The 24999-nt window shown below is 38.7% G+C and overlaps 2 protein-coding genes across 3 annotated transcripts in view; one reads left to right on the top strand and one right to left on the bottom strand.

The window, feature by feature from the left end:
• Positions 1-581: 581 nt before the first annotated feature.
• LOC139114195 (D-beta-hydroxybutyrate dehydrogenase-like) lies at positions 582-11812 on the bottom strand. 2 transcript variants are annotated; one of them, XM_070675772.1, is made up of 9 exons: positions 11634-11812; positions 9422-9600; positions 8203-8327; positions 6622-6747; positions 6037-6140; positions 4448-4520; positions 3315-3376; positions 2418-2471; positions 582-1943 (listed from the first exon to the last, which is right to left on the bottom strand). In XM_070675772.1, the coding sequence occupies exons 1-9, from the start codon at positions 11691-11693 to the stop codon at positions 1851-1853; spliced, it is 876 nt and encodes a 291-aa protein (XP_070531873.1). In that variant the 5' UTR covers positions 11694-11812; the 3' UTR covers positions 582-1850. The 2 variants fall into 2 exon arrangements, with proteins under 2 accessions (XP_070531873.1, XP_070531874.1); XM_070675773.1 differs by having other exon boundaries at positions 11546-11769.
• A 4350-nt stretch (positions 11813-16162) lies between these two features.
• LOC139114193 (choline transporter-like protein 2) overlaps positions 16163-24999 on the top strand; it is a 37288-nt gene continuing 28451 nt past the window's right edge. Inside the window, exon 1 of the mRNA XM_070675770.1 lies at positions 16163-16500. Within this exon, the coding sequence (XP_070531871.1) occupies positions 16305-16500 (196 nt within the window). The 5' untranslated portion in view covers positions 16163-16304. The remainder of the gene's footprint in view (positions 16501-24999) is intronic.

Genomic DNA, 24999 nt, shown 5'->3' with positions numbered 1-24999 from the left:
TATTCCACGATTTCGAAAATAAGTGGCTTAAAGTTATCTTACAGAAAGTTTAAGTCTTTCCGTTTTCCATTTCGGGGCGCGAACTACCTTTACGTCACTGTGATAGTTAACCACAAATCTTCCATAGAAACAGATTATTTCATTTTGCTGCAGACCTTGGTGTAATTAGTGTGTTGGAGTGTAGAGAACTGAGTACGTGAGCGATCGACCGGGCAGACGATCAGAGCGAGCATGAAAAGCTTTTGTAATTAGAAGAGTGCTGAGGCGTGATGAGTGGGCTGACAGGACGTTTTTCGGTAGGGAATAATGACGAGGAAAGCTAGATGGCGGGGTTATTTTTCAATTCGTAGTTGAAGGGCAGCTCAGAGCGGACAGCTCTCACTTTCGCGAATTTGACTGGATAGCTATTCTCGATACCTGACTGATATCGGCTGTCCGAAAACTAATGTATCTTTCAAGTTCACAAAGATATCAATCGTGTTTATATCAAACATGTACATTTTCATCGGCGTACAATAATTAAATATCGAAATATCCGCACGTGTTACGTTAAAGTAAAAAGAACATGTATTATTCGGTGGTCTGGTCTATCTTTTATTTAGTTTGCTCAGACAACGTGCGATTTTACAACTTCAGTGATGGACGCAAATTTGTACTGTTGATTATCGTCTCTCTAGAGGGCGCCGTTTGTGACCTTTAGCTTTTCAGCGATGCGTCTCCGACAGGCAACCGTTGCCTGTTGTATTCTAAAGGAACTGAAGCAGAGGAATTCATCTGAGTGAGGAAAGATTTTCGCCTTATATGTTACTGTAACATGACTCTCTATATAACCGTGTCAGTGAGTGTATAGGCAAACGTTGGTCTTGTAAAAAAAACCATATTCCAACGGTTCTGTGACTGGTAATGATAAACTGAAAGAGTCCGATAGGCGTACCTTTGAATTCTAGCTTTCAATATTGGAACATAAATGCATATTATATGGAAAACTTTATTCAATTTTATATATTTTATTTAAAAAGTTTCATACTCGCTAACCTATGAAAAGCATGTTGCACGAAACAATTTTTTGTTTGCAATTGGTTATTGTTTTGTAAGTTTTTTTTTACTTTGGCATCAGTCAAAAAAGATCCTCATCTTGTTGATGTCTATATTAACAAGTTCACGCCTTTTGAACGCCCTTTTTTAAGTTTTGGCAAGAGTTAAAGGAGGCCCACATGTCGTTGACGTCAGGCTGATTACACATATGATCGTTCTTATTTTCCTTTAAAATATTCAGTGGAATCAGATTCTTGAGTGAAGGCTAGTAAAATCTGCCAGTATTCAAGAATTATTTCAAAAGAATCTGTCCTTCCATCATTGCCGACGTCGAATTTTGCAGATAGAGCTAAACGAACGGCAAAGACTTCCGTATGGCCATTGTTGACTGTCTATCCGATGCACAGCTTTGTCATTGTTCCGAATTTGTACCCCCGCCATAGTTATAGTGAGTAGGAAATCAAAAAATTATTTGAAATATTTTACTGGTCCCTAGGGAATAACATCAAATCAATAGCTTCATCCAATCTTTTGCCGGCAAAGCCAATTATTGATTTTTTTTCTGTCCTATTTATCACATTAACATTTACAGTAAGGCATTGTTTCGCGTATGTTCCTTCCTTCAACAGAAATAGTTACATGCCTGATTCACTGGTGAGTTAACGAGCTTTCTAAATCAGCGTCTTTATAAAACACGATTACATTTGTTATCTAACTGACTGGTGCTCATACTGGTAAAACTTAGGACACGCGACAGAAAAGAAAGATTTCATCTCCTTGTTCCATTACAAGTATCTGTGTTCTCGATTGAGTGTTCACTTGGCACACAGTCCAGCGTCAATGGGAAGTAATGTACCGGTCATCTGGTCCGCCGCTGGTGAGCAGAGGAAGGCCACAAGTTCACCGACCTGGATGAAAATGCAATATTCAAACAGTGTCAAAACCTTAATGTGCATCAATATAACATAGAGTATAATTTGGTGAAAAGTACTCCGATGTATTCTGTGAATTGTCAAAGTGACCGTAATATTCCAAAATGAAATCTAAACACAAGTTAGCATTGAAAACACACAGAAGATGAAAAGTGTCCCTCCTAGATCTAGAAGCAATCTCGCGTTGCTGAACTCGTGGATGAGTAATAATTTCATTTCAAAGAAGGAAAATTTGAAACAGCTTCTTTTTGAAACACGAATATTGTAACAAAATAACGTTCATTTGTCGTTTATTAAGCTCAATAGCAACAGTTCAGAGCATCAATCATCTTTTGTTTTGAATGCACTTTTTTGCCATAAACGCCAGTCAACTCGAAGAGATGTTGCCCATTGAAGGTGTACAAAAAGGGTAACTGTCGAAGAAAGTGAATTATTCGTCTGAAAACGTACCTGTTCGGGGTCAACGTATTCACCAGAAGGATTGTACGGCGCTAAAGCTTGCTTCTGAAAAGAGGTAAGTCATAGGGATGTCAAGCTCATCCATAATGGTCTGATTGGCACACACAATGTTTCAGGAATTGATCAAATATAGTAAATGCATTTATGTGACGATTATATGATCTTTAGAAAAAAACAAAGAGTTACGCACATGCTAATCTTGGCCCCCTTTTAGTGTCTAAATACAGCAAAATACACAAATTCGCATAGGAACAGTCACATCTGTAAAACGAAGAGCACAAATAATCTGAAATGTTGGTATAAAGAAATGACCAAATTATTTCTGTGATAGAAGTCAACATAAGGTTAAATTTAGGAAGCTCTCAGTTAATATGGGGGTGGACCAGAGGGTATCGGACATGGCCGATTATGTAAAATATGGCCCTCTCCCATTCTCCTTTCAAAAATATAACCCTCCCCCCCTTTTCAGACTTGTAAAACATGACCCTACGGCTGCTCTAACTTTGAAATTTTGAAATATTTGCATGATATTGATAGAACTCCGCCTGACTTTTTTCATGTACACTCTACTGGTACGATATCTCCGAAAGGGATATCTCACTCATTAGGTCAAAACCGGTTTTAAGGCAGTATGCGCCTCAAAAGTGAGACTAAAACTTTCCTCAATGAGTCTTTGGACCATACTCTTTCAAAATAACCAAAGTAGGTATAGTGAAGAAAATGTTAACATAATACAAATAATGTCATGTCATTGATTTTCGCGACACAATTCTAATGCAAAGTTCGTTCTTGCAGACTTTGATGGACGTAAGATTTTGTTTGGCACATTCCTCGTCTGTGACACACTAAAGGACTCTAAAGAATGTCTGTTGACATTCCTAAACTCACCTCTTTTTCCCTATCAAAATCTCCATGCTCCTCAACCATGCTTCTGAACCATGCTCTAGTACCTGAAAAGCAATCAAATTCAAAGTATGAATGCAAGATAAAAATGCACGGTTTCGCCTGAAAAAAAAAACACGGCATATTTTGCTGAAAACTGTTTCGTCAACCAAATGAATTGAAAGACTTGAAGAGATGTGTCGAGTTCACAAAATTCGCTGAAATGGAAATTCATAATTCAGATGGCATGGATGTTCACCATATCTTTTGCCGGTTCCATGATGCAGTGCACGCTTGGGTACACAAAGCGTACGTTACTCATGGAACTTTTTGGCTGTAGCCTGGGGTATACGCAGGGTATGTTACTCATAGAAAACCATGGTAGGTTACACCCTGACCTATATACACGGAGCTGTTTTTGGCATCGGCAAATTTGTGTCATTCTTGTATACATAACAAAGCTTTGTACAACACAAAATCGTTATGTTTTTGTTGCTTTGGGTGTATACACGGTGTTTGAAACGGCAAAAGTAATGCACTGTGGGATAACCGGGAAAAGGTCTACTGTTGTAGCTATTACGTAGCCGGGACTTTCATGGCCTGGAGTTGCATTCCTGGAGGGAGGGTATTCTGGTTCAAATTTTCTCTATAAAAGACATCTATTAGCATGATATACGGCACATGAAAAACTAAATATTTTCCACGGTCGTTTCGACGAAAGAAAATATTCAGATTCGATTCTTTGTCCATAGGTCAACAAATGTCATGCTGTGTAACATTTATTCTACCTGATCATGTAGCTATTGCAGAGGGATGTTTGATAATACATACATACATACATATATATATATATATATATATATATATATATATATATATATATATATATATATATATATATATATATATATATATAACATCTAAATATTCTGAATATTCTGACATATATATATATATATATATATATATATATATATATATATATATATATATATATATATATATATATATATATATATAAACACATCTAAATATTCTAAATATTCTGACAAAAGATCTTCCGCGCTCAGTGATGGTAGTCCATTGATTGATTTCAGGATAAAATATTGACCTTTCATCGCACAAGTTCTTTAAATTACCTTGCGTGCCCACCATACTTGGGCAGACGCTATTGCATGTCACTCCAGAACCAAGACTTTCGAGGGCAACAACCTGCAAGAATGAAAATCTGTCATTAATGCGATCTGCCAAGACCAACAGATACGTCGCTAGATGGCGCCCATTTCCTCCTTCCGTTTCACGAAGAAGGCAGAAAAGGAGTACCTTTGAGCAACGGTTTATGATGTACTAAACTCATTGGTTGTAAATCCCCGACAACTTTAAGCATAAGAGGGCATCATCATTTACGATAAAATATTTGGTTCGTTGAGTAAAATACGAAGTGTGCAGCCTAGTGCGCGATCAAAGGAACATGCCATGAACATTATTTATTAGGAGTCGATATCTCCGGACTTGCACACTTAAAGTCGAATGTGCCTCAAGGGACACATATTTGGACTCTCAGACCTCCTTTACAATTCTTTTCTGATCTGCCACTTGTGGGGGCTAATTTTAAAAGTTTTCGTACGAAAAAAAAAATTTCATCGTCTTAGATTTTCGAAAATGTTATTTTTCTTCGTAGAACTTCCACAGGGATATCGATGGCGGCCATTTTGAATTTGTAATATCGGTAAGTCTTGGTTAATTTGTCTCCAGTAGCCAATTTTGCATAGTGACCCTCGATTTTTGTTCTTGATTTTAATTTGAAACAGAATGGTTGAAAGATTCCTTGAGGAAAGCTTGACCAAAAGTTTAAGTCTTTCACTTTCGAGGCGCATACCCCTTACACAAAACTCATTCATACACTTTGCATAAACCAACACTAAAATATATTCCAAACCGATTGGCACATGTGACACCCGAAATTCAAACGTTAAGAATAGTCCTTGCACTAAGAAGCAATTAAAAAGGGTATACTGCATTCAATTACTCACCATAGTCTCACTTCTAATCCTCGAAGCATTAGTATTCATTTATGCAAAATGTATCCATGTGTGTTTCAGAGGTAGTATGCGCCTCGAGAGTGAAAGACTTAAAATTTAGTTCAAACTTTCCTCAAGGAAAATTTCAACAATTCATTTAAAAATCAACACTAAAAGTCGGGAGTCACCTTGAAAATTTTGGTACGAGACAAACAAATTACCCAGGACTTATTTGAAATTCAAGATGGCCGTTGTCCCTGTGTTAACTCTATGGAGAAAAATAAATTTTTCGATTTTCGAAAAACTAACTTGAAGACTATGAAAAGTTTTCTCACTGAAAGAGCTTTAAAATGAATCCCACAAGTGGTTGATCTGAAAATAATTGTAAAAGTTTGAGAGTCTGAATTTCTGTCCCTGAGGTGCATTGTACTTTAATTGATAAATAAATGGCAAAATAGCTGATTATTCCACACAAATATATTCACGAGAAGCCGACTCTGAAGTTTATTTCTTCTGTAATTATTGGGCGTAAATATTGAAAGCTTTATAATCTAGGGTTATTCCTGAGTAAGCGATCATCATTGTACCATCATATCACTTCCAAGTAAGTAAGTAAGTAAGTAAGTAAGTAAGTAAGTTAGTAAGTAAGTATGTATGTATGTATGTATGTATGTATGCATATATGTATGTATGTATGTATGACCTACCTTTGTCAAACCATTGAGACCTTGCTTCGATGACGTAGATGGTGCTACTTCAGGAAAGCCTTTGAGGCTCGTGAGTGAACTTATGTTCACTATTCTTGCCCATCCTGTATGTTGTAATACCAAAAAAATATTTTTTATGATTCAATTATTATATTTTGTCTCATTTTGTGGAGAGACAAATTAAAGCTTTGTCGTTAATGATCTGAAAGTGAAGTGGAGACGATTTATTATGGGGAACTGGAGAAATACACGTTATAGATGACATCAATTTGTCTTCGATTCATGGGTTTCATCTACATCTAGTCTTTCAGTTAAATCGTCAGAGAACAAAATGTCGGCCATTAGCGAATAACAGCTACGCAAACGATAGGTAGATGTCTCAATCAACAAAATTCGGAATATCATTCAAGAAGTCCTACATAGTCGCGATTCCACGTTTCATCTCTATCAGACAATGGAATGCGTTACAAGTACACTGACGAAGGGGCATTTAAATATTAAATACCGCTGGATTTTCATTTATCTATAGCAATGGCCAAATATGAAATAAAGACATTTTGGCCAACTGAGTGTCTGCTGACTTACCCTTTGCTTTCATGTCTGGCAGGTGCAGTTGGATCAGACGAAACGGAACTGTCAGGTTCATATGCAGAGTCTTTTCCCAAATGTCAAGCGGTATTGATTCGATGGGCGATATATGCAATGAAGTAGCTGAAACGTTTGCGAAAGAATGATAACATAATATGTAAATCATCTCTGTACATTTGTTTTCAGAAAGTGGAAAATTTGCAAAGCAGGCTGGGTAGCTGGGCCCGGACGCGCTGACGCACGCGTAGACCTGATTTCATCGTGACTGCCGTGTAAATGGCCACAAGCGACTGTGGCGTAGCCAGCGAGGCCGTCAACACCTGTGACGAAGAAGAGTATCAGAAAGATTTTTTGTTGAACAAGACGACGACGATGGACAGTGAACTGTCACTTTCAATTGAAATTCCATTTCCAATCTTATTCTGCTCGGCTCAGCCCTATTGTTATCTTGAAAACTGGCACTATAGAACGAATAAGTTGAAGGGCAGGGAATATGCGTTTCATGTGACTTGACATGCTCATTGCCCTCTAACCAACCGCCATATAGCTACAGTTTCAAAGCTGCAGACGACACTCTGCGCGTGGTCAGTGGCCGGGTTGTTTTCTATTTTGTAATGCCCTCTTACGTCACTTTTCTAGATCCAGTGAGCACTAGACTCGTTATGGTGAATCAAGACACAAACTAGACATTGTATAAAGTAAACTTTATTGGAGTGGTTCGCCAAAGGCAGCCCTCCGGTTAAGAGGATCATGGGCCATTACCTGAAGTCAACTTTATTAAAGAGGGTTGATCATGACCATGGCATAAAGTGAACTTTATTGTAGGTATTATGTTTTTGAAAATGTGGTGACCCCCCCCCCTTTCCTACCAGTGAAAAAGCGATGACCCCCCCCCCCCTTCGCAGATTCCAAAATTACGATGACCCCCCCCCCGGCCGTAAAAACTGAACGGTCCCTAGTAGGAGGAGCCACCAGCGTCCTTGAATTTGACACGACACTTCCTATCATGATTGTTGTAGAGAATTCAGATATCAAGCTCCGTCATCCTGTGGCCCTTTTGATTTAGTTAAATCCACGTATTTCCTCCTTTATTATTCCATTATTTGATGTTTTGGTTCATTTATGTAAATCTACTTATGATTTATCGTTCAGACAGTCTGCCGAGGCAGTTCAGTGACCGTGCGCATCAAGTTACCGTACAATGCTACTGCTGCAACTATATTGACCGTATTTCTGAGGGTCTGTGCTACAACTGCCTAAGTTTGGCACTATTACTGATCATTATTCAGGATTCGAGTGCTGTAGGGTACTTTTCGAACTGTACAATAGTGACAGAAACATTATTTTTAACAAGAATATACGTTATCATAAATATATTATAACAGGGTCTGTAGTACAACTGCGTGAATTTGGCATGAAAACTAAACGTCATTCAGGATTCGAGTACAGTAGGGTTCTATGTAAGTATACAACAATGACAGAAATATATAATTTTATGTATTCGTAATGATAAATTTATTAATTTTTTCACTCTTGTTAAGTTGTGACTGATAACGCCTTATGACCCTATGGACTTACCAGCATTGTTTACAAGTATATCAGCCCCCTGTGCGTGTATCTTTTTAACATCCGTGTACACTTTGTCTACATTCTTCATGTCACTGATATCAGCAGCAATATAGTCAACTGGAACATTCCACTTGCTGGAAAAGGGGACAGGTTTTTACAAAATGAGAGCCTGGAGATGTGGAACAATGATATCACTTGATGCGATTGTAGCTGCTTCGTGAAATACAAATGATGAATACCGATAGAAGTTTGGACAAATTTTGTTGGGCTTTTTGGCGCTCTTGTTTATCGCTGCAATAGTGATCTGATTCTTTGACACATAATTTTAACATAAATCTCACGAAGTCAGTTATCTTTAAGGTGATAGTTAAAGGGACGGGGTCGTCGGAACTGCGCGTGTGCGACCTTGTTTACGAACAATGCATTTTATGCATGATATTTAGATGCTTCACGTCAACATAGCTGCAACATTTAAATTTTATTATATTTTGACTTTCATCGATCGCCAACGTACTCTAGATACAGTGTTTAAATTAGTTGTTGGGGTCCCTTGCAACCTTTGAGCAGAGTCCTGACGACACCCTTCCCTTAATTAAGTGTCATTGTAGCCATTTCTGTAAGATGTCGTTGATTATAAAGGCTGAGGCACGACCAAAATAATTCTTTCGTTGTGGTTGAGACTTCATCCCCCTCAAATATTTTACAAAATGGAGAAAAAACACCCATCAATATCAGCGTGATGCTCCGTTTACACATAAACACGCTTCTGTATCGTTGATACTGAATAGAAGTCAACACAAGTAAATGTAACGGTAACTACACATTTAACGAACTCAATTCTCTAAGAATTCACTTTTCTGATGAATGCATGTCGTAGCAATGTGATTCTCATTTCTCTTTGAATATCTGGGATGATCATCAAATGACAATTGAGTCATTGATGATTTTAATTTTATGTTCGCAGAGTGCCATATCCTCCCCACCCCATTTGATAGGCAGGGGAAGACGTAGTCTCGGCATACGGCCGACGTGCACATCTCTATATTGCATGGAATGACCATATTACACGAACTAACATGCATACACTGGGGTATTGAGTTCTGGGATCACGTGAAATGTTCATATATAGCATTCGTCATGTACGGAAATACCAATCATTAACACTGACAATTAATATGATCTTACAATTATATCAATGTACAGCGGCATCTTTCATTGATTTTCTTACCTTTTCAGCTCAGTTTTCACGTCCTCGACCTTCTCTGGTTGACGACTTCCTGTCAAGACCAAGGAACATCCTCTCTTCGCAAGACTCTCAGCGATCGCATAGCCAATGCCATGTCTGCCGCTTGACCCCGTGATCAAGGCAACTTTGCCATCCAGGGAAAACGATGAAGACGTCGACATCTTCGAAAAAATGAAACACATATACAGTCCTAGTATTATTACATGCCTCGTATATCGAAGGTCAAGCTCGCAATTTTACAAAATTATGCATTTAAAAATTCGAGAAACCGCATAACAGTGATCTAATATATCAGTGCGCCGGTCGATGATGAAAGTCGTTCAATAGTTTCAACACTTTTTCGTCTAACATGGAAATAAAGCATATGATTGTCATTTGTACGTAAACCTACTAGAAATTTGGAGTGGAAATTGTGTGAGAGATGCACGTCATAAAAACGCCACAGTTGAAATTAGGGACTATATACCCTCGAGGCAGAAGACCATTTGCCCTCTTGACGTCGGCAAAGCTAAAATTAGACACGATGCAACACAAACAATTATTAATATTACAACTCTGGTTCCTTGCTAACGTAATTAGGCCATACATCAGAGAAAATAAAAAAATCATACAATTGACAGATAAATCACATTTGTCACTTTGTAATGCACGTAGAGCTGCCTACGACTGATAAAGGCGAAACCGTATAAAAGTTACAGGAGACCAAACTTTCCATTACCGGTAAATTAAATCAAACATGCCTGCGACAATCTTGTAGCGGAATTGTTTGGTGTGTTTTGGGGGATCATGTCGGTCATTCGAGTATTATCGAATAATGCTGTCAGTTCACAAATGCAACGATACGATGATATGATGATATAAAAAAATGCACAATGCCGGCAAAAACCACCTCGTTTGTTCGGGATACTTTACAGAGGGGGGATCAAAATACCGGTAATTTTTGTTTCGAGGTACAGTGAGGTAGCAGAAAGGTTTAGTTTTAGCGCCAGAGGATTATTAAAAATGTGACAACGCCGTGTTCACTGTGACTCTGCCAAAGGCAATAGAGGGTCCTATCCAAAGCTAAAAGATGAAGATATTGGACCAATCAAAACATTGAAAAGCGTCCGGTCAGTCTGTCGAAAGAAAAAATTGTCTGAATAAGGCGACACTACGACCGAAGAAGTTTCCATCTGCCCCATGGCCGGGCAGTGAGAACCAGGGAGACTTATTCGAGACAGCATAACGTAAGACCAGTGCGGCGATGAGTGTCATCGGTGTCAGGTGGAAGCCGCCACTTAGGGACGATTTACAGTTTGAATCAGCGCAAAGGTACTGATAAACTGATAACAAAGTTGAACCTTTTCTGTTTCCCGCGTTCAACGTTTTTGCTTCCCGCGTCAAATAACTGTTCAAAGTCACAGTCAAAATTCGATTATTAGAGGAAAAGAATAAAAATAAATTGCAGTACGAGTACATCTACCAATAAGTCAAGCATATATAACGTTAAAACATTATTTTACATTTTTCCTCTTCAAACTTTTATGTTAAATGAGTCAGCAAAACCTAATAAGCGAAACCCAACATATTGAATGAGCGGGTGTTAGGAGGAAAAAAATCAACGGTGGATCGGACCACCATCTCTCAAGGGAGAGAATATTTTTGCAAGGTTGGGATTTTTTTTTGGAATGTCATTCTCATTTTTTAAAATGGTTTTCTGTTGATATAGATTAAATACGGAAGCTGTTGTGTACCCAATGATCTGTAGTTCAAGCCTTGGAGAACGCACTATAGGAAGCGCGCCAATGCAACTGGACACTATCAGCTGAGAAGCGCTGGAAACGGAAGATATCATTCGGCAATGCATGTCGGCAATGCATGTAGTCCGTGTAAATCACGTTCGGTAGGGTAGTACTACTAGAAGCTAAAGCGTCGATACCCTACATACTATATAAACCACGAATTAACACAATGAGTACACCCAAACAGTAGATCACAGTAGTGTATCCACAGTAGGCCCTATATGCACCCAGTTCCATAAATTCGCATGATCACTGTACAGACACCCGTTTGCTGAACAGTCTGCCCGATTGACCCTGGCATATGTACTCGATGCTCTGCACTCACCAGTCACGGAACAGAATCACGCTATCTTCACACGACCAAAGGGTGAAGCCGGACATTTACTAATGGCAACAATTTTGATTTCGCCTACCTTGAGGGATCGGACATTTAAAACGGTTTTCAGTAATCCAGTCGATGAACGGCGCATCATTAAGACGAAATCGGTCGTGTTTTTAGGCCCAACGTGGTGAATTAAGGTTAAGTACGACGTATTCCTTTGCGCATTTGTTTTTGCGCAAGTCTGTGTGATTCAAACATCGAGGCAGCTATGCCGTGTCACAGTGACCTAAATGCAATTGGCACCAAGGGAGTTACAGAGGCAAAGCAAAGCTTTCTTTTGCTATATGTACCTGAAAAATGTTTCCGTCAACCACAGTTTTGCTAGTATACCGGGTCGAAGGGTTTTAAAGAAGGTATGTTTGGATACTGTAACATATTTTTATGACCTTTAGCCTTTTCTCCATTTTATTCATTCCAGCTGTTTTTACTACCTCTCTGACCCATTGTATATATAGGCCTATGTTTATTTGGTATTATAGGCCACCGGCCCTTCATACAATTCATGAAATAAAATAGTCGATCGACGGTCGTACATCCGGGTTCTGCAACTTTGTGACCTCGCAAGCCAGGTCACATCTCATGCCTGGTGCGGAGTATATAGTCGTATGTGTATTTATCATCATAGACATTAGTTTCTCTATACTGTCTATATGATCAGCAAGTTACGGCATGACCAGTAGCGGCACCTATGTACTTGTCGTTGGTGACTTATTGAGCACTAGTCCCGGCATTGCCGTAGTGACAGTAGCTCGGGGCTTCTGCTTTGGGTTATGGGTTGAAGACAAAGTCAAGTTGTAGTACTGTTCGATATTAGTTAGGTCTTTGTTCAAAAGCGTACTACTTGAAGAAAATTCCAGTGCCCCAAAGTGTTTGAGCATAGAGAAAAACGGCAAAAACGGCAAAAATTGCATTCAAGCGAAAAAGTATTTTGGGAGTAAGAACTGTTTACAACGCGTCTCCCGCGCTTTTGTTCGAGATTTCACCGTACGTTCAGAAGCATACAATTACTACCATCAATATTACAGTCGCGCTAATGACGTCAAATTCTATAATTCTATATGCATGTACTTGGTATAAGTGATAAAAGCTTTAAAACGAAAAGGTAATCATAAATAAATAAACCCCTCACACAAAAATAGTGAATGAGGCTGTACTATTCATGTCTTATATGCACATATAGTTCTTGAGTGCAGTAATGAAGCTGAAAATAATATCAGAAGTAATCAAAGCTAAGAAACAGAGTTTGTCTTTTGGAACATAAAATCGCACTTTGCCCACGACTGCAATGAAGATCTAGGGGCCTACTTCGTCATGACATTGTATTGAAAGAAGAACAAAGTGCCTTCAAACAAACATAGTGGCGAGCTAGCTGTGGTATGGGCATTAGGAGGAAACCGGATCTGTCCAGGGACAGTCACGAGCCGAGATATGCTCATTACATCCTTGTAAAAATGTCGACATTTTGACGCTACGACGACGTGCATCATTGGGTCCAGTCATGGTTCGAGGGTCACCAACGGAGGGCGCACAGTATCGTGAGCGTACATGCACGCTATTTACAAAAGTTCTCGCGAAAGGGAGGGTGGTCACAGTCTTCTGTTGGTCTAGCGAAGAGGAGAAGATAAACATTCAATTCAGAAACACATAGTCAGTATACTAGAAAATCGACAGCACATTATAAAAATACTTAAACAGTGAATTTGAAAAAGAAATAAATATAGCAGTCAAAGGACAGCACATACCAAAATTAGCTTTAGTAACTTTAATGACCAAGTGTTACTGTAATCCCTGTACTGGGGCAGACACTACGCCTTTATTAGGAAAATGGTGTCCAAATTCTACTATTTTAAATTTGGAACTTAGCGTCAGGTAAAAGTTTGCCCCTCCCCGCAAGTCATTGCATAAGATCGTATGGAGTCATGGTGATGATACCATTTGTCTGTTGCCGTGTTTTTTATTCTACATGATGATACGGAACAACACAGGGCTAAGCGAGGCTTGTCTCACTGTTCGATGTTCGGAGATGGATTGGAAGGTGAGATCTCACGCGTTCAACAAAACAGAACGTGTTATGTCCAAGGGAGAAGGGGAAATTTTAAAAAATGCAGACACTATGTGCCAGTCTACATCCGGCTCTTGTTTTTGCAAACTTACAAATATGGGCGATTTTAAAGGAAATACCACAACTGAAAGATTTCGCAAATGTTTTTGGGGAAAGTTTCTTTTAATTTCGTACGACTAGTGCAATAGAGAATGGTGACTTTTGAAGTAATTAGACACTAACACTAACAGTCATAACCGCATACGTGATGAAGATAGACTTTCATCAACTCTCCCCTGCTTCTCTCCCCTCAAGATCCGGGACCTTTGACTCAGGCTAGTATTGCCCTCCACGGCAGGTATACTCCAATCGTAAAGATGCAAGCCAGTTCAAAAAATGTGCGTCATTGCCGCGCTGTTAGGCTGAGGATATTTGAGGGAAAATAAAGCAGGGCTCGAAATTAGCGGTAGTCCCGCGTCCACAGACTACCAACTTTTCCCTGGGGCTACCAAAATCCATGAAATGGTAGCCCACACTGACTACCAAAGACCGGGACATAAAATTAAGTCAGTACTGAACTGACGTACTTGAATGACAGGCACTGGAAGTGATGGTCAAAGTAAACGCATTTTCATTGCATTTTGATCATAATGTATCAATCACTAGCAATATGCCTCCTCCCTACAGAAAGCCCAGGGTCTATTTTTAGCACTGCTACAGCATGTCTGGTCTCGAAGTGCTGAGAAGGTCATGGTCGTTGTCATGATGACTATCAAAATTTTCATACAACTCTGAGAATGAAACAAGTTGTCAATAGATCACCAAACTTTTTAGTATCACTGTTGTCCATTAGGCTAAAAAAGACCGTTTCTGGTCACCGCGTGCGTCTTTTCAGACCCTGGGCGTCATGGCAGTTTTTTTGGGTTACATACTGATCCGTACAGCTATCCTTGATATCCCTGTTTGCCTGTCCAAAATTGATAAACAGAATTCGAAAACGGAAGTATTATGCAGCCAGTGATAAACGACAATAACTGTTGCATTAATAGTGCCAAACCAGCATTGTTAAGAAAAAAAGGGGGAAAAAAAAGAAAAACCGCGTCGCCGCATCTCTTTTGCTCAATGTCGAGAACCAGAAACAATTTTTTGGTTTTTGGTTTTTTTTTTTGGGGGGGGAGGGGTCTTTAACCTGTTTCCTTTTGGTACTTGGTGTGTAAGTATTCACATCAAATAACTACAAAATTCACTTCATGGGCAGAATCTTGAAAAATTGCTTTTTCTTGTCTGGTTAATGAAAAACAATATCCCTAAACTTAAATATGCATGGGCTATCAAACCTTGTCACTGGACTACCAACTTCAGAAAATGGTAGCCCAAATGGACTACCAGGGGAAAAAGTTAATTTCGAGCCCTGCAAAGCCATCATATTATGCACGACAACAATGGACATCGCTTTGCATGGTTTTGACATGGTTTGACATGGTTCAACACATCCATGATTATTGTGTGAAAAGCCATTGACTAACTCATAGATGCAATCGTGGAGCGTAGGATCATCTCTCATTAACAGGTCGCTGTTATTATTGAAAAAAAATGTGCTTGTAAGTGCTGAGTCTAACAACCAATGTCTCTTCTCCTGAGAAAGGACCGTAAAAAGTTGACAATCATTTGATATACTCGGAGGGAAGACAGTAAGATGTAAATTAAATTTAGAGAGACGCTTTGGCGACATGTATATCAACGACAAGGTTTTCGGAACGATTTGCCGTTAAACACAGTTCAGTTCAATCTTCATGGTGACACGGTTCTAAATGGTGGTCTGCCTCCTTGAGTACATTACGGTCTACTATTTGCATAATGTGAAAAAGGTCGGATACTCTGACTTTAAGATACACTTAATTTGGTATTTCCTTCTGTGTAACGAATGTATTTCATTGTTGCACTTTGTAAAGTGTGATGAAATGCCAACATAGCATGTATGTGTAGAAATATTGCCAAATAAATTCATCACTTAATGTATGTATGTATGTATGTATGTATGTATGTATGTATGTATGTATGTATGTATGTATGTATGTATGTATGTATGTATGTATGTATAGGGGCTATACAAATTGTCTTATTGTGTTGCCAACATGGACCGTGGATTTGGCTGAAGTTGTCGGGAAGCAGGGCTGTGAAAAATGGTTATCAAATAATTTTGTCCTGATCCTTCGGCCCGTTATAAATTCGTGTGCGTTCCTGAATTGCAATGGGCCTAAAATACATGGGGAAAGAGGTGTCTTCCTTTGTGTCCTGCAATTAATTTCGGCTATACTTGAAAACTGACGATCCGATACATAGAGTGACAATATGTGCTCACGTTCAGAATTGTGATTTTAAAATTCCAGCTATCGGGGCGGGTCTGCCTCGATATCGCTCTTCAAGAAAACTGATTAAACGTCACTAACACGGAAATGCCAGTTGCATTATTGTAGGACGAAAGTTGTTATAGCAAACAGGTGAGTACATTGTATACTCTCCGTTGATTTGTTGCTTGTCTTATGCTCCAGTGCGCTGGTATTTTCGTCTTGCGACATAACTCGCTGTCGGTGTGTAAGTGTTGGATATATGGTAGCTGGTACACCGAAGACCACACTGTGAACATTTAAGAATTTGCATATGTCTATTAGTACTGTGAACACAGGATTTGTCAGCAGCTCTCACTGTGGACAACACAAGGATACACTCACTTGTGAAGAGGAGTTTAGCGTAGTTTTGGGGAATTTTAACACAATGAGTAGGCCCGGTTCTTCAAACACGGTTTCGCCCGGCTCAGACGGAAGCGACACGGAGAAAAGAGACAAAAATAAGTACGGTAAGTAAAAAAGGGTAAGGTTTTTAGTTCAGCTGTGTGTAGGTGTGCATGGCGGCTACAAAACGGTGCTGTTCATTTTTGCTTTCGGAAGAACCTCGTGATATTCGAGAGACTGGAGGCGGTCTTGAAGACAAATGAGGAGGCATAATGTTTTTGTACCTGCTCCTCTTGGCACTTTTTTCAACCTGGTGATTGTATATTCCGGCAACTCCGCAACTTTCGAACTCTTTACTGGAATGATCTTGTGTAGAGGAATGTTGTATTATTCCCGTGGCCAGTTCAACATGCAATACCTGCCGTACCAGTTAATCCTAAGTTGGGATAGGGAACAAGTCAATGTGTACAATGTTTACGTCTTGAAGATTGAATTTACGTGCGGTAATTAAAAGATGTGAATGCAATGTACTGTTTTGACGACATGTACACGTAACAGGGTGAGAGGTGATGTGTGTGCGTTGAAAATGTCAACTTCAAAGATTACCTGCTGAAGGCATCGTGGCTATACGGTTCAATGAGTTTAAAATGCGTTTTAAATTTCCGGGTCCTCGTTTTTCGAGACATAATAACTGTAAGCTTAAGTTTTGATAAGTTTTGAAAATGTGTGTTCTGTTAAGGTAGGGTGCGCCTCAGGGACCGATGTCCGGATTCTAAATTTTTTTTTCCGATTCTTTCCTGATCTACCGCTTGTGGAGGCTCATTTTGGAACTCGTGAAGTAAAGAACATTTTTCACTGTGTTAGTTTTTTGAAAGTCGAAAATTTTATTTTTCCCCCATAGAGTTAACACGTGATGGCGGCCATTTTGAATAGCAAATCTCGGTAAATGTTAGGTACATTTTGTAATTCGTTCTCTAGTTTAAAACTTTGCACCATGACCCCTGATTTGTATTCTCGATTGGTAAAAATAAGATAATTATGGTTGAACGTTTCCTTGACGAAAGTTTGAGTAAGGTGTACGTCTGTCACTTTCGAAGCGCACACTGCCTTGATTATAGCATGACATTCCACCATTACTTTTGTTGCAACGCCCGCTAAAGTTGTCGACATTTGGCCTTTCAATACACCGTGTCCAAGTCACGACGTGAAGTGCCAAGATGTAAGTTATAAATAAAGACATCACATGATATGCATGCACATGCAAACTTTGTTCACACGCCAAATTGACTGGGCATTTTGGCGAGCTCTGGTGAGAATAGATCTGGAACCGAACAAAGTTTTTTCAAAGCAGTTATAAGTTTACTACATTTTACTGTCTCTTAATTATGTTGTGTAGATGTAAAACAGGAAATGAAGCATTTATAATATTCTTCAACAACTCAGTTGAAATTGGCCCGGGGAAATACTGAAAACTTAGTGCCGTCAAGAAATTGTGCTTCACGGCTTGAGGGCGCTCTGAAATTGATAAGCTCAGTGCCAGAATATCTGACATTTTTCTTCAAAACTAGCTCGTCGTCTTTTATTTTTCGTCGGCCATCTGTGCCCGGATTTTTTCATTGATGTCTCCTAGAAGTCTATTTTCAAATCTCCCACACCCTAGAATACCACACGGTTCACCCGTTGCGTGGTTGTTGAACTATTTAATAATCTTGTACTTTGTTCGGCTCCTTGGTCGTCGACAATACTGTTAGTGTGAATGTCCTCGAGTACACAGAAAACTGTGGTAGAATTTACAGCTTCATGATAGAGCAGCAATAAACATGTGGATAGGAAACAGTCCAACGTTCACGTTGTTATTGTGACATGTCGTTGTCGTTTGTGACGCCAAGTGAGTTACTTCACTCGTAAAGCCCACTTCGAACCTTCAAATACAGAGGTTCATGTATACGGACCACTTCCGTTGACGTGGTGGGCGACTTTCGTTGACTTAGTTGGCATACTGACGACTATCAATCATACGGAACGACATCGCACGATAGACGACCATGTTTTGAGCAAGTAAAATAAATATACTCTTTGTGCTCTTCAAACATGTCGTTTTGGTTGCCTTGGCTGCGAAATTATTAACCCTAAATTCAATAAATTTTTAGGGAATGAAATCGTTGGAGTTAAATTCAATAAACTGTTTGGGAGGGGTTCATCAACTTGATTGAATCAGATTATGCTCTCGCTAGATAGTTTACCAGAACTTACAAGGAGTTTAAAAGATTTAGTCACGCGCCTTTTCGCATATATGGGTTGCACACTTTTTTTAGGCAGCCGTGAAGACAAACTTTATGAAGGGACCATCGAAAATTAAAGCTGACGCAGGAACAACCTAATTCCTTCATCACTTATTCGATACCTCCTCACCCCTCCTAACAACGAAAGTTCTCATGCGAAATGAAAAAAAACAATGACGTCAGCGCCAGCATACGCTCACTAGATCCCGGATACTGTGCCAGTGCATTTAAGGAAATACCGAAACTACACATTAATCAAAGTCAGCTCACCGTAAATTCAACTTGCAAGGTGATAGAACTCTTCAAATGTGTATTTACTTGAAGCATTTTAATGGTCAAAAGGCATTTAAGTTCTCACCACACCTTCATGTCTTTTCGATAGCTCTTGTCACTGCACTGCTCCGCTAAGACTCTAAACTGTACCAGTTTTAATCCAAAGATAAAATCACGACGCAGCGCTCCGATCCATTCTTAACCCTTTGAGTGCTGTATTTTTCCAACCAAAATTTCAGTGCAACATTTTACCAATTTTTATGAACTTTTCTGTAATTTTTCTGATAATTTTGGACCAAATGAACACAACATTTCATTGGCCACAGTTTTTTATCAAAATTTTGGCAAAAACCTGACAAAAATTGACTTAGGTATAATTTATAAGGGTGACAAAAATTGACTTAGGTATAATTTATATGGGTGACAAAAATTGACTTTGGCTCTCAAAGGGTTAATCCGTTCACTTGCGACCACTTTTAGTCACTCCCTAGCCCTGCAGCTCTGCACTTCTCCCAATATTGCTAAGTAGCCTGACTTTAGAAAACGATGCAAAGATCTTCATGCAATATTGACCCCCAAACGAAATGAGCTCCCCTAAACGAAGATATTTTAGCGTTTTGGCGGATATTTGTCATCGGCGGCCCCTAGCGTTACTCCAGAACTAACACACATGTTCAAGTTATCTCTTGAAATACTATGTATGTATACCCAAGTTGTTTCCTATGTTTTTGGCTGTGATCGCAAAAAACATTCAATTTCCCCTAGCTTTTGCGCTGCTAGTGGCGACAACTTATTCCTTCAATACTTTCTCCATATCTTACATGATAAAGGTAGTGCACTTTAGCAGTCTCGCCATGTTTTCTCCTATTGAAGGACATCAAATGAGAAATTTACAAAAAACGGGCTAATTATAGTTATTTTGTATATAACATTGACAAACGACCTATGTTTGTTTTACATATTAAAGGATGAAGAGTCGTTTATGAAAGAATCAGGGTTTAATTATGATTTCATTTGTATTAATGTATGCAAACACAATCGAACAAACGTGACAGTTCCACGTGATGGTTTTAATGCGAGTTATTTGTGGATAATCAAACGTGACGTGTACATTGTGTTGCACGTATGATCAATTTAATACATGAATTGAAATTTTTATTTGATGAATTCCTTTAGCTTTTATTCGTGTCTATTGCACGATTTAAGTCACGCCTGTAAGGTGGTACACGCCTTTTCCTCTAACTTAACGTTAAAGGGTTAGGGTTAGACTTTCACTCCATCTATATAGAGGGAGTGAATAAGTCTAACCCTAACCCTAACCCTAACTTAAGCCTAACCCTAACCCTAACCCTAACTTAAGCCTAACCCTAACCCTAACCATCGGAAATACGTATCAACAAACAAACAAACAAACAAATAAATAAATAAACAAACAAATAAATAAACTGCTCTTTATTGACAAATATTAACAAAACAGCTTTTCGCTGTTATTTTATGAAAAATAACAAATAAACAAACACAAACACATACACACAAACAAACAGACACAAACAAACAACAAGTACGAGTCCCCTGTGGTTGAACCATACAAGCTGCAGAACATACTCAGTTTAACGGAAATTGAAAGAAATACTTTGCCACAGAGGGCGCTGTCTAAATTTTGACCTTTTCAAAATTTGGATGCTCACAGAAGGAAAATATTCTCGCTATCACTTCTGTGTGTTGTCATGAAAGGAAGTACGATAGAATAAAGGTAAAATGTACCCAAGGGACAGGTATTAAAACTCTCAAATTTTTACAATTTTTTCTGATGTACCACTTGTGGGGTCTCATTTTAAAGCTTGTAGACTAAGAAAAATTCTCACAGTCTTAATTTTTCGAAAATAGAAAATAATATTATTCCCCCTAGAGTTGACATAGGGATCCCGGCCATTTTGAATTTCAAACATTTGTAAATGTAATTTAATTTGTTTGTCTGGTACAAAACTTTGTATGGTGACCTCTCATTTTCATTCTTAATTTGGTAAGAATATGGTTGAAAGTTTCATTGAGAAAAGTTTGAGCAAAAGTTTTAAGTATTTCACTTTTGAGGCACGTAAGCTGTTACGCCACACAGTCGTAAATTTAGGCCTAATTAAACGTACAGGTAACAATGCTGTACACAAAAGTTGACGATCAAGCGGCGACACGGGCCAGGAGGGCTTACAGTACCAGCGAAGTTCAATGGCCAGTAAATTATGTTACAAAAGACCGGCAACGGGCTAGAGAATTTGGCCCCCGACTTATACCAATTTAGGAAGCGTTCAGATATTACGATCGGGTTGGTGCCGGCAAATTCTTCTTGCACCTCTGTCAAAATTAGTTAACGTCCACCCACTCAAAATAATATATGGCCCGTAGGAGATGATAAGAATTTTATAATTCAACGGCCGCTCCCCAACTGTAACTTTTGAGATGTTTTTCATATTGTTATTCATCAATATCAACCATAACTCCTTGATTCTTCCCACAGTATTTTCATACCTTGTATTTTGTTTGTAAAAGCTGAAATGCATGCCAGATCGTGACATGTATTGTAATTGTTGACGGCTGAATTCAAGTCCGTGCCTAAATTTGATTATCAACACTGTAATGATAGGGGACATACATATACAGTCCTCCGTTGATAAACTGTGTAGTGGATATTTTAAAGCGTTTTGGTGAAACAGACCCAGATTCTGTATCCGACACAGCCAACAAAAACTCGAAAAAATTGCCAAAAGTTGCGGTTACCGGACCTTTAAAATACACTTACTTTTCACTGAGCAGTATTTAGTTAGAATAGAATGATAACTTTATAGAATAACTTTATTGTCCATTTATGGAAAATTACCTTTTGCTTCACCAAAATCACATTATATATCACAACATAAAGTGTTAAAATATAAAAATATACAAAGTTTCTGTCTCCCTAAAAGCAATGAGATCTGTCTCCTACGGACAAAGGTCTGTATTGAGTATAGTTATTGCACTTGGAACAAACGATTTTTTTATTTTTAGTTTGGAATAACAGTCTGTATAAACTCATGTAATATCTATTAAAATCTGGAACTAAATTCAATTGCCATGGTGATAATGACCACAGCCGGTTAGGAATACACTCTGTATTGAGCAAAAGAAAATCAGCCGACTCAAAGGAGGTTTATCCTGTTCCAAGACCCTGCTCTTTGTTTCCAAATCCAGTACGTACTGAATTATGGATGTATTGTTTTGGGAACTTCAAAAATTTCTTCATACATTCGTGCTCCTGTAAATTTCATTGATTACATCATCATCATCATCATCATCATCACCATCATCATCATCATCATCATCATCATCATTATCATCATCATCATCATCATCATCGTCGTCGTCGTCATCATCACGAGAGAACATCTCATACTCTGATGTTTCTTGATGATTGTTTGTACGGTTTCTAAATTATTCGAATCTTTCTTTCTGATTCCCAGCTTTTCTTTTCTTTCCCAAGTAGGCCTACACAATATCATGTAATTGCTTTAAGGTAGAACGCACCTCGGGCATAGATAGTCGGTCTCTCAAATTTCTACAATTCTTTTCTGATCTACCACTTATGGGGCTCCTTTTAAAGCTCTTTGAGAAAGAAAACTTTCACAGGCTTATTTTTTCGAAAATCCAAAGTTTAATTTTTCGCCATAGAGTTGACACAGGAATGGCGGCCATTTTGAATTTCATATATCGCAAAATGTTGGGTAATTTGTTTCGCTAGTTCCAAACTTTACATGGTAACCCCCGAGTTTTATTGTTGATTTGGGAAGAGAATGATTGAAAGTTTCATTCAGGAAAGTTTGAGCAAAAGTTTGAGTCTTTCACTTTAGAGGCGCATAATACCTTAAATTGTACCTTTGGGACAACAGAGTTTTAGCCATATTCACTGAATTTCTGCATGTGAAAATGAAAAAAAAAATTCCTGTCGGAAAAGGTGAATTTTGAATACCCGTTTCACAACCAAAAGAAGCTATTTTTATTCAGAATTCAATTTTTAATTTTAAACAAGTCAAATTAGGGCAATGTCCAGTTTTTCATACTGATTTTACTTTTTGTTGTTGTTGTAGTTGTTGTTGTAGTTGTTGTTGTTGTTTTTTTTTGTTTTTTGTTTTATGTACTATGTTATGATAAGTTATAACCTTTTGTGTTATTTTGTGTGTTTGGTGATTAGAACCATATGTAAATTTCTATATATGAGATAAAGTTTTCTGAATCTGAATACGAAAAGACAAGACGCGAATAAGTCTACATGTACAAGCATATGGACCATAGTGTACTAACTTCAGCGAATTTTTTCGCTCGTTCGGAGAATCATGCTACTTTTGATCAACTTGACCACCCATCCCCGGTATTCCAATATCGGATATACCCTGGATTTTGCCGGCCCTCCCCGCTCGTGATAACTGAACGCTCCCTCATGTGGGTGACAGTGACGTTGCGCGCGCAGTGCATGACAGTCGCAATTCAAACTTGAAGGTCACGGTCAACAAACATTCCACATAATAAGGTCATTTGTTCACGAGTTATCTTCAACATGTACAATCACCCTCTGAAAATTTCAGAGTCGAGAAAATTTTTGACATCAAAAACAAGGAAAGAAAAAGAAAACCAAACTGAAAACCAGCTGTCAAGCGAAGGGGTAGAACAAGCAGAGATTATTACAACGCTGAGTGTACGCTTTGCTCGAAATTTCTGCACGTCTTGAAATTCAATACCTTTACAACCATCAGAAATGCAGTTACGCTGTTGACGTCATCTTCTGTGTTGAGCATGTTTCCATCGGTTGCGTTGACAGCAAAGAGACAACACACTCCTGCCATTCAGGGCTTTTTGTTTGTTTATTGGTTGCCCTGGGTATGGACGGACAACAAGCGATGTAGGCAACCGCTTTAAATGATTCGCAATAACCTTCTGTGCCATCGCAACATCTAAACATAGTGTGATATTCAAGAACGTCAAGATAAAAACCTGCATTCTGCAGTTTACCGTCCCAAATGCCCACGTGGTGAAATCACCGGGCGTATACATAAAAGAAGACTGAAAACTAAAAAGGTTGCCCAGGGCCTGAATAGTAAGTTCCCAGGTAGAACCCACAATGAACGCCTCGAAGTGTAGAACAATTGAACAAGGCTTGAGTGACATTTCCACGGAAGTATAGTCACGATACTCAATTCTAACGTCTTTGATGTTAAGGAGCCGTCATTATTTACGGCCTGGGGGGTCGGAGGAATTGCTTTAGAAACTCCAAAATTTCGAGTAACCCCCCTGCCAACCATGACGTGTTTGAGTAACCCCCTCTCTGCTACAGAAATTTTGAGTGACCCCCCCCAAAAAAAAAAGAAATTGGGAAAGTTAAATATCTATACAGTAAAATGGATTGCTGCTGCGACAGGCCCTGTACAGACCCTGATTAAACCCTGTGGTACAGGTCTGTGTTGGAAAGAGGTTCCATTGCTGTGACAGGGGCTGATGTACAGGTCTGTATATAGTGCTCTGATGACATGCAGTGTTCTCCGTAGGATTTTTTTACAAGAGGGCGAAGATGTGGTGTGAAAGCACCACAAGCGACCACGCTGCCGTTGGAGCTTTTGAAAAATAGAGATTAAAGGGGTCTTATTTGGTGGCACTTGGGGAGTATTTTTTTCAGATTTTTTTCGTATAAAAACTCAAAGGAACAGAAATCTGAGACAGAATTTCAAAACTTATATTCAAGTTCACTGATTTCAATGAAGATTACATTTTTTGAAAACGTAAAAATAGCGACAGACATACATTTATTCACATTTATTATTTATTATTATTTTCCTGCAATAAAAGATGGGTTTGTTGTCAAGGCATTCCACTGGTTTTAAACTTTATAGAATCAGAATTAGCTTGCTTTACACACCCCTATCGGTAACCTATACAATGTAGAATATAGAAAGCAGACGTTTCTCATGAATTTTCAGGCAAGTATATCAATCTTTAATCAGGAAATACTGAAAAATGTACTCAGTACTAGCCTGTAACATTAAAGGCTTG

The sequence above is a fragment of the Ptychodera flava genome, chromosome 16 (genome assembly GCF_041260155.1).
Source record: "Ptychodera flava strain L36383 chromosome 16, AS_Pfla_20210202, whole genome shotgun sequence".
In the NCBI taxonomy this organism is placed as follows: domain Eukaryota; kingdom Metazoa; phylum Hemichordata; class Enteropneusta; family Ptychoderidae; genus Ptychodera; species Ptychodera flava.
This window is presented reverse-complemented; position numbering and strand designations above follow the sequence as displayed.

What these genes read in the sequence shown, in the direction of transcription:
- LOC139114195 (XM_070675772.1), bottom strand. Translation starts at nt 11,693, where the DNA reads ATGATGCGCCGTTCATCGACTGGATTACTGAAAACCGTTTTAAATGTC. An exon ending in GTGAAAACTGAGCTGAAAAG is followed by an intron (nt 8,328 to 9,421) that starts GTAAGAAAATCA and finishes CCCCTTTTCCAG; the next exon opens with CAAGTGGAATGTTCCAGTTG. An exon ending in AAGTATGGTGGGCACGCAAG is followed by an intron (nt 3,377 to 4,447) that starts GTAATTTAAAGA and finishes ATTGCTTTTCAG; the next exon opens with GTACTAGAGCATGGTTCAGA.